Raw genomic sequence first — 10,109 nt, 5'->3', positions numbered from 1 at the left:
CTGATTCCACTTTATCTAGAGAGAGAAGAAATTAACCCGTCTCCCACTCTCTCTCTAGATGTCTCTCCACAGGGATGAGAGAGAATCTGCTAATGCCGCCTTATTTAGAGAAAGAAGGATTTAAGCCGTCTCCCATTCTCTCTCTCTAGACGTCTCTCTCTTCGGGGATGAGAGAGAATCCGCTGAACCCACCTTATCTAGAGAGCAAATAAATTAATCTAGGGAGGGAGAGCGCCGTTGGGTTGTGGAAATTAGAAAAGTGTGCAATAGAGAGAGAAAATGTTGGAGAGAGAAAAAGTTAGAGAGAGAAAGAGACCGCCAGTTTCCCCCAGTTTTGGGCACCCTTCATACCACGGACTGGAATTGTCGGTTCACTTTTTCTCGTTCTTCGCGTTGACCAAAGTGGGCCATAAAATGTGCCCAAATCGACCAATCTTAGATGACCTTTTATGACAATATATTAACTTTATTCTTCACAACCCGTTGACCAAGATAATCTAATACCTGCCACGTAAGCCCTAACCTCCACGTGGACACATGCCCGCCACGTAAGCATTATAGCCACGAAGGCCAAGACCTTTAATGACAATATATTAACTTTATTCTTCACAACCCGGTGACCAAGATAATCTAATACCTGCCACGTAAGCCATATCCTCCACATGAACACATGCCACGTGGACCAAGACCGTTGACCAGAGTAAATCTAGACTTTCTTTTATTAAATCAATTTCTCCTCTTATTTAGTAACAGAAATTTTGTTATGTTGTTCTTTTACTAGACAAATTCCTTTTTTTACATGAATTTGTATATGGGATATCTGCCACGTAGGATAGGGTCCATTTTTTTGGCATGTACCTAAACCTTACCTAAAGTTTGGTCCCGGTTTGACTGGTCCCCAGTCCAAAATGTCAAAGCCTACATGGGATAACTGCCAAGTAGGGAATGGCACGTCCGGGACGTGATGCCCCAGACATGACGCGACGGATGACGATGCGTGACGAACGGTGACGTGACGAAATGTTCATCACGTCACCGACTCGTCACGCGTCCAAGGATTTTAAAAAATTCTGTCACATACCGTCATGCATCCCTCCTTCCTTGTTCCGTCACGTCACCGTCACCGGTGACGGAAATAATACTATTTATTTTACTATGTTAATAAATGTAGTATAATATTATTTATTTTACTATGTTATTATTTATTTTACTATGTAACTTCTACTTCTCTGCGTCGGCCACTGACTACCCACTTCGAACCGCCTGGCCACGCCACCTGCTCAGCTTCTTCCTGAAGCACCGCCCCCGCACCTCGCACACCACCAATGACCACCACACGCCGCTGCAGCTGCGCCCGCCGCTGGGGCCGCCGTAGCCGCTGTCCCACCTGCCGCCGAAGTTCCCGCACCCACCGCCTGGCGGGAAACCGTTCCTGCCGCCCAGCCCGGGAAGCCAAACCCGGGGTAGCCGCCTCCCGCGCCGGAGCCTAGCCGGACGGCGGCAGAGGTGGCGAGGACGAGCGACGTCACCGCGAGGAGAAGCACGGTCCGTCATCAGTGACAGAAATTTCGTCCCTTCACGCATCTGGGGTATCCTGTCACCATCATGTCACCGTCACCTACAGCCAGTCACACGTCACCGTCACCATCACGCCCCTTCCATTCTGTCACCGTCACCATCACGTTTCCGCGTGACGTGATGGATGACATTTGACGATCCCTACTGCCATGTAGGATAAGGACGTTGACCAAGAAGAATCAAGACTTTTTTTATTACTAAAATGTTTTTTTTCATCCAGAGAGCTAGTGGAAGGTGGCACTACGGTTACCGGAGGCGGGATAGGCCTGGCACCGCCGCGGCGCCGAGAAATCTGTCGTGCCCGTTCCCGCACCCGCCATGCTGCCATTTCCTTTGACGCCGCGCTGTTGCCCGTTCGAGGGCGTGGTGGGGTCAGCGGCCCTCGATGCCGCTCGGTGGTTACCGAATTTGACCTCCTTGCGTGCCTCTGTGTAGTTGAATGGCCGCCACGGCCCACCGGCGACGCTGCTGGAAACCACCGCGGGGGGAGGCGGCTCGCCCTCTCCGCGGCTGTCGCTTGAGTCGGCGGCGGTGTCATCCAGAGGGATCATGTCTTCTGTCGTATTGGTCACGTCGGTGACGGCGGTGGCGGTGGTGGTGGTGGGAGGCTTGTTCACGTGGGCCGGCGGCGGAGCAATGACGGTGCTGCCGGAGAAGGAGTGGAAGGGGAGGGCCACAGAGGATCTGATCTGCTCCAGTTTGGCCGCGGCTGCGCCCTGCTAATTGGGAAGATTTTAAATTTTGAATTTTTTTGAAAAACGTCCAAGGGAATTCCGGAAACAGTAACAAACCCTGAGATTTGGGGTGCATCCGGGAGAATTTTTTTTTGCAAAGGCCTAAGATCTATTCTGATTATAGTGCAAAAAGGAAATTTTCTGGAAGTTCAAAAAATTTTGAATTTTTCTGGAAGTGTGGACGTTCAAAAAATTTAGGGAGGACTGTCCCTTCTGAAAGTAGAATAAAGAAAATATGGGGGGAAGCTCGTGAGAAAAATAAGGTCAAAAAACTCTAGGAACACCATCTGCTCTAAAAAGCACTTAAAAAGAAGGTTGGTAACTGGAAATTAGGTAGAATCCCGAGGATAAAATTTTTAGCAACACCACAACTCGGATAAAAAAAAATAAAAACACCCGAAATCAAAATTAGAAACAACACCAGAAATCGTTAAAACATTAAAAAAACACCCCCAATCAAACCTGAAAATAGCTAAAAACAAGAGTAAATTGAGGAGAGTCCAACTTTAAAAAAAAAAATTAAAAACAACTGGAATCAAATCCAGAAACAGCTAGGAATAATAATTTTATTGAAACACCCACGAATTAATTCCAGAACTAGCAAATTTTAAAAAGAAAAAATACCTGAGCTTGGTAGGGACTGACGGAGGCAAACTTTTTCTTGGCCAAGGAGCTACCGAAGAGCGCGCCAAAGGCCCCCACTGGCTTTTCCTTCGTCTGAACCGTGACGACATTCATTTTAGTGGGGGGACTCGGCGAGCTAGCACTCTTTGCTGTCGTAGTAGCCATCATTGGTGTCGACTCTGACTCTCCGTTGATGACGGCAGACATCTGCATTGGCGTTGACCTTGATTCTTTTTCGGTGAATGCCGTCACAGCCGTAGACGTCGAGTTTGCCTCTCCAGCGGCAGCTGCTGATGCCGCCTCCAGATGGGCATTTTTGAGATAATCTACGACGGGTTCAAAATTGGCAGCATTGTTGACCGCGTTTTGGATCACAGACACCACAGAGGACAAGTTTCGCTCCACGTAAGGGTGCTTTGACTTCACCAGCCGCCTAAGCAAGCCAGAAGTCAACGGCATCTGCCTGGCTTTTAATGCCAAAAAATCACACATTCAAATAACTTTCAGAGAGAAAAATAAAAAAGAAAGCCTCATCCTATAATGCCTGGGTTTTAACATTAAAAAATTTATGTTTAACTAATTTCCGGAAAGAAAAAGAAAGGAAGAAAGAAAGCAGCGTGTTATTGGCCAACCTATCTCGAGAAGAGCTTTGTTGGGCAGTATGTATCCGGTGCTCTCATCTTCTGTCCGCGCCACGTAATCCCTCCACTCCCATAAACCCTGCAAAAAAAAGATTAAAACATTGGGCCACACATAGTTTGACGGAAATTGGACTGTTGTCTCCTTATATGGACTAAACCAGTTTGTATTTGTGTATATATATTTTTTTTTAAAGGAAAATATTTGTGTATATATATATATATATAGCTTTAGTAATGAGAAAACACACTCTTTTTGACCTATTCTCGGTACTCTCTTTCAATTCTCTCTCTTGTTCAAGGGGAACTTAACACTTTAGAAAAATTAAACGTTTGAGTGAGAAAAGGCTTACAGCGACGACGGCGATCTGCTGAGGATTGAGGTCGGCTTCGCTTAACCTGCTCAAATTGGGATTAAAAAATCATGTTTTTTGAAAATTGGGATTAAAAAATCATCAAAAGAGAGAACGAGAGAGAAGAGAGGCTGATGTGGCCAGATAGAATAGTTCTTGAAAACAGACCCGTAGATGCGGAGATATGAGGTTTCCGTCAACAGCTCCTTCTCGTATAGTTGCAAGCAGATTTCAGAGCTGCGCTTGTACACCTGCGAGCAACAATCAGTGTTTTCGGTTAACATAAAATAAAATAAAATTTCCAAAGATTGGAAAGATTTGGAGAAGAAAGAATGTAGGAGATAGCTGTAGAAAAAGAGGGAAAATAAATGTGAGGGGAGCGGTAGAGGTAGAGATAAAATGTGTGAGAACACTTTGGCATCTGAGATGAACACAAAACTAAAAAAAAATCATAAGATAGGAAAGATTCAGGGAAGTTGCTACAAGAGAGAAAGAGAAAGAAGAGGGAAAACAACTGAGTTGCGGTAGATGTAGAGAGCGAGTGAAAGATACTTGGGCATGTGAGATGAATAGAAAAATAGAAAAAAGTTTTGAGAAGACTGCAAAGATTCCGCGAAAATAAATGGAAAGAGATCGTTGACAAGTGAGAGAGAAAGAGAAAGAAAGATCAGGGAAAAGAAATGTGGGAAGCGGAAGAGGTAGAGAGAATGTGTAAGAACACTTTGGCATGTGAGATGAATACAAAAGTGTAAAAAGCGTTCCGAGATTGGAGAGACTCAGAGAAGAAAGATAAAAAAGAATTAATAAGAGAGAGAGAGAGAGAAGAGGGAAAAAGAAATGTAGAAGCGAAAGGAAAAGGTAGAGAGTATGTAAGAATGAATACAAAACCAAAAAAAATCCCACTTTAGCACAATTTAAGATCTACTAGATCCTGCAGACTGTTAAAAACCCAATAGATAAATATTAATCAATAAATTTACCAAATATTGATTGAAAATTAAGGTACCTCGGCTAGCAGAGAATCCCCAATATCAGTGTTGGGGGATTCAGACAGAAGTCGTCGTCTCATAACGTCGTACATAAACAGTAGGTAATGCGTATCCTCCCTTGCATACCTGGACAAACAATCTTTAAGGTGTTGGATTTTAAAAATAAGAATATTTAACCTAATTTTCATCGTGTTGGACCGAAGATAGACTTACTTGACCATCTCGCTGGGAAGAGGACGCAACCTCCAATCTGCCTGTTGGTATCTATAGAGTAAGGTAAAAAAAAAGTGTAAAACGTCTGGAAACTAAGAAAACTCTAATTATATGGGAGGAATGGGAGGGCATATTACTCTTTGTTTGCAGTGACTCCGCAGAAATACTGGAGGAGGAACTCGAGACTGTTTCTCTCTAGTTGCAGAACTCTCGAAGCCTGTGAAAAACAAGTCAATATGTAAAACGCAAATATCAAAAAACCCGATTTCAAAAAAATTAAACATTTTTATCGGATGAACGGTTTTCATTGTAACTTGGACCTGATCTCTAGTTTGAATTTTTTGGCTTTTCAACAATATGGATAACCGAAATACGAATATCTATGGCATGTATTTATCGTAAAATCTTTCCCGTCATAGGAAAAACAAATTTAACGAGGATATTGTTTTTAAAAGAGAACAACGATATTTTATTAAATTTTAAACAAATTTCTAATATTCATGAAATGGAGCTCATAAAAAGATAACCAATTTCCAAGTCGACAATCAATTCTACAGTTGCATGAGTTGCTATCTTTGCAACTTTCCTTCGTCACTCTATTCGAAATAAGTAAATGCTCTACAGAGGATGTACTCAAACATAAAGCTAATACTCTGTAATTAGAAAAAACATCTGAAGACATTGATGTACTCAAACAAGAGCCAACCTCTAGAAACAAAAGTATGGCTTACGCCCCAGATAATATATTGCAATCTTTAAAAATAAAGCTAATACTCATGGATAATATTCAAAGTATTTCGAAAAGATACCTGGCCAGTGTCAAAAAGGTTGCACACATATATCCCGAAGTCCCTCTGAAGCCACAATATATCACGATCTGCCCCATGCATTACCTGATTGGGCATGATGAGAGCTCAATGCGACTTTTAAGTTCTTTCAATTAAGGAAAAAAGACTATGCACATTAATAATGATAAAAATAGCTTGGGGATTTACATTTGATATGAACAAACCTTTTAGATCTTCTACATTTTGATATTAGGTATTGAGTTAAAAAAGATTATCCTCGATTTAATATTATACTTTCTTTGACATCAGAATTGTTTCTTCCTTGACGTTTATGCTTCATACAAAAGCTGATACTTTTTCGTTATCCTATTACCGGACAAGAAAACTATTGGGTCTACATCAACACAATGGCAAATAACTTTTACCTTGCGCTTCGATGGGTCTTTAAAGACTTCTCTCAAATGTGGGCCCACATGAACACGCAATTTCAGGGTATCAACGATGAAGTCTTCGCTTCTTGTTGATATTTGCATCAAGCACGTAAGCCCTTGAAATGATCGATACTGGTTATGCTCTAAGTCGACCTGGAATACAAAACAAAAGAATGTCCATTGGATATCTCTCCAATATCGCATGTAATCTAATCTATCACCAAAACCCTAAAAGTTTTGAAAATGGGAAGATTCTCTTTCAGAGAAAAGAGGCCACGAATTATTTAGAAGATATGATACAAATCCCCAATCCCTGTGAGGAGTATTTCTGTCACTGCAGCCCATTAGGTCGTTGAAACATTGAAAAATTGTTGAAGATGTAAAGAAATGATCACAAGTGCTCACTGAAAATTCGTCAACACAGCGCAACTTTGCAGCCAATTCCTTCAAGTCCTTCACATCTTCAACAAATTTGAAAGGAGTGTCTTCGATTGGAAGAGGCATCACGGGCTCTTCATGGTGGGTACTACCATCAATAAAATCAAGCACAGATAGTTTTTCCTGCATGTAAACTCCCAAATTAAAATTTAGAAAATAATTCTTTCCTCAGCAAATTAAAAGTAAAAAATAAATCTTGCAATAGAGCCATACCAACCAAGAGCTTTTGAAACTATTATCTGCAAAGAAATAAAAAACCTACCGCTAACTTTTTTTCTTCATAGAGTGCACATGATTTGAACATAACAATCTGGACAATTTGACACTGTATAATAAAAATATTTTGCAAAAAAAGCCTATTATCTGCAAAAAAATTAAAAACCTACCGCTGATAACTTTTTTTCTTCATAGAGTGCACATGATGTGAACATAACAATCCAGACAATTTGAGACTGTATAATAAAAATCTTTTGCAAGATGATGCAGGGGAAATCAGCTTGAAGTTTCAAATGCTCTGCATTGAAATTAATTAGGAGTGTAATTACGATGATGAACCGTTTTCAGTGGGTCAACACAAGGACGATTGTCACTCACGTACTACCTTCATATATAGGAAAACCTAAGCTCCCAAATTCATCACAGACTGATCACTCTTCATTAGGGTATTCTATACAAATTCTTTATTACCTATATGTCTTTTTAAGGAAGATGAAATGGAATACATTTGAGAAGAGATAGGGTCGCCCTATCTCTTCTCAAATGTAGACAATAACGGAGATTTCTAAAAGCAATTTTTGATGACATTTCTCGGAATGGTAAAGGACGATTTGTACCAGATTTGAGGTATATCCCTACTCGAACAAAAGGATGAAACAGATAAACACTCGGCTAAAGATCATTAAAATTTTCCAAATAGATCCAACGCGCAATGCAAGAAAATGCCTAGATGAAATAAATAGGATTCCTTCACTTTAGATTTGTTGAGAATGTTTCTCATATTTTCTTTCAAATTTTATAAATTAATAATTTGAATTTTTAAAAATACATCAAACAAAAATATAAGGTACAAGAACAGCACCCACTTTGACGATTGAAACAAATTCCAGAAAGACCCTGAAAGACAGAGAAATTAAAAAAACTGATTGGCTTTGCAATGAGAATTAACACTGTGGCATCATAGGATGATCTTATTTTTTAGGCATTGTTAGATATTACAATCTACGATTTATCATTGAAAATTGCTATCGAAATACCCAGAGATTACAATAAACAGATACGTTTCATTTGTCTTTCAGCAAAAGAAAAAGGGTTTTGCCGACCCTTTTACCATCATTAAACCCCGAAAAACAAGACAATCATCGAAAGAGAAACGAACCAGAGGATGAACGAAGTGACACCCATCAGTACTCCTCTCCAACCAGACATGCTCAAAGGGCTGATTCGAGTTGTTGACAAGAATCTTGAACGAATCTTGAGGCCTAGGAATGGAGGGTATATGAAAAGGAACCACAGAACGCGGCCCCCCCGTCTTCCTATCCTTCCCCACAACCTTAACCCCCAAACCATCAACCCCATCTCCATTGTTCTTGATCTTCTTGGCCTTCTTGCCCTGAACAATCTGAAAACCCCCTTCCTCCATGGCAGAAATTCGATCCGCAGGGGGCTGCCCTTGCTCCTCCCCGGCCCGCAGGCTCCTGAATTCGTCCATGGAGGCGCTGAATCGCTCGAGAATCTCGTCGTTGAGGTTGACGACCCAGTCATGGGCGTCGTCGAGATCGTCGGGGAGGGAAGCGGGCGAGGACCCATTGACGATCTGGGAAGAGGCGATGGAGGAGAGGAGGGCGGAGGATGTGGAGGCCGTCTGGCGGGCGGGGGAGGCGAAGAGGGGGAAGTTGCGGTAGAAATGGAAGTCTTTGCCGGCGGGGAGGGCGCGGGAGTGGGCGGAGAGCCTGGCGGCGGAGGCGGCGAGGGGGCCCTTCACGAGGGCGAGGAGGGCGTCGGCCTTGGTCTTCTCCTTGGGCGATGCAGGGTCGTCCGCCATGGCGAGCTTGCTAGGGTTTTGGCCCTCGCTCTTCCAAGAGCTCTCTTCTTGTTCTTGTTCTTCTTCTTCTTCCTTCTTTCTTGTTTGTTCTTCTTCTTCTTGTACTTGTACTATTACTTTAAACTTGTTTGTGTAGAGCAGGAGTCAAAGGGATTTTATTTGTCTGGTCCTTGCTACAATAAGTTATTTAAGGAGAACCATCTTGGATAGATATATCAGGATTATTACAAGGATTAGGGTTTTTACTTGATGAGAAGTAAAGGAAACCCTTGTAACTTCTCTTCTTCTTCTTCTTTTTCTTCTTTCTTGTTTGTTCTTCTTCTTCTTGTACTTGTACTATTACTTTAAACTTGTTTGTGTAGAGCAGGAGTCAAAGGGATTTTATTTGTCTGGTCCTTGCTATAATAAGTTATTTAAGGAGAACCATCTTGGATAGATATATCAGGATTATTACAAAGATTAGGGTTTTTACTTGATGAGAAGTAAAGGAAACCCTTGTAACTTCTCTTCTTCTTCTTCTTTTTCTTCTTTCTTGTTTGTTCTTCCTCTTCTTGTACTTGTACTATTACTTTAAACTTGTTTGTGTAGAGCAGGAGTCAAAGGGATTTTATTTGTCTGGTCCTTGCTACAATAAGTTATTTAAGGAGAACCATCTTGGATAGATATATCAGGATTATTACAAGGATTAGGGTTTTTACTTGATGAGAAGTAAAGGAAACCCTTGTAACTTCTCTTCTTCTTCTTCTTTTTCTTCTTTCTTGTTTGTTCTTCTTCTTCTTGTACTTGTACTATTACTTTAAACTTGTTTGTGTAGAGCAGGAGTCAAAGGGATTTTATTTGTCTGGTCCTTGCTACAATAAGTTATTTAAGGAGAACCATCTTGGATAGATATATCAGGATTATTACAAAGATTAGGGTTTTTACTTGATGAGAAGGAAAGGAAACCCTTGTAACTTCTCTTCTTCTTCTTCTTTTTCTTCTTTCTTGTTTGTTCTTCTTCTTCTTGTACTTGTACTATTACTTTAAACTTGTTTGTGTAGAGCAGGAGTCAAAGGGATTTTATTTGTCTGGTCCTTGCTATAATAAGTTATTTAAGGAGAACCATCTTGGATAGATATATCAGGATTATTACAAAGATTAGGGTTTTTACTTGATGAGAAGTAAAGGAAACCCTTGTAACTTCTCTTCTTCTTCTTCTTTTTCTTCTTTCTTGTTTGTTCTTCCTCTTCTTGTACTTGTACTATTACTTTAAACTTGTTTGTGTAGAGCAGGAGTCAAAGGG

At 41.1% G+C, this 10,109-nt stretch overlaps 1 protein-coding gene across 2 annotated transcripts; it reads right to left on the bottom strand.

Annotated features, from left to right (window-relative positions):
• Positions 1–1,743: 1,743 nt before the first annotated feature.
• LOC144702720 (protein RRP6-like 2) lies at positions 1,744–8,927 on the bottom strand. Of its 2 annotated transcripts, none has more exons than XM_078574732.1 (12): positions 8,162–8,927; positions 6,754–6,909; positions 6,343–6,501; positions 5,939–6,022; positions 5,267–5,346; positions 5,130–5,180; positions 4,934–5,042; positions 4,096–4,178; positions 3,928–3,973; positions 3,569–3,656; positions 2,937–3,403; positions 1,744–2,297 (listed from the first exon to the last, which is right to left on the bottom strand). In XM_078574732.1, exons 1-12 carry the CDS (start codon positions 8,825–8,827, stop codon positions 1,803–1,805), a joined length of 2,484 nt encoding a protein of 827 aa, XP_078430858.1. In that variant the 5' UTR covers positions 8,828–8,927; the 3' UTR covers positions 1,744–1,802. The 2 variants fall into 2 exon arrangements, with proteins under 2 accessions (XP_078430858.1, XP_078430859.1); XM_078574733.1 differs by having other exon boundaries at positions 1,744–2,294; positions 8,162–8,926.
• Between the last annotated feature and the right edge of the window lie 1,182 nt (positions 8,928–10,109).

The sequence above is a fragment of the Wolffia australiana genome, chromosome 4 (assembly GCF_029677425.1).
Source record: "Wolffia australiana isolate 7733 chromosome 4, ASM2967742v1".
NCBI lineage: Eukaryota > Viridiplantae > Streptophyta > Magnoliopsida > Alismatales > Araceae > Wolffia > Wolffia australiana.
The sequence above is the reverse complement of the archived record's forward strand: the minus strand, read 5'-3'. Positions and strand labels throughout refer to the sequence as shown.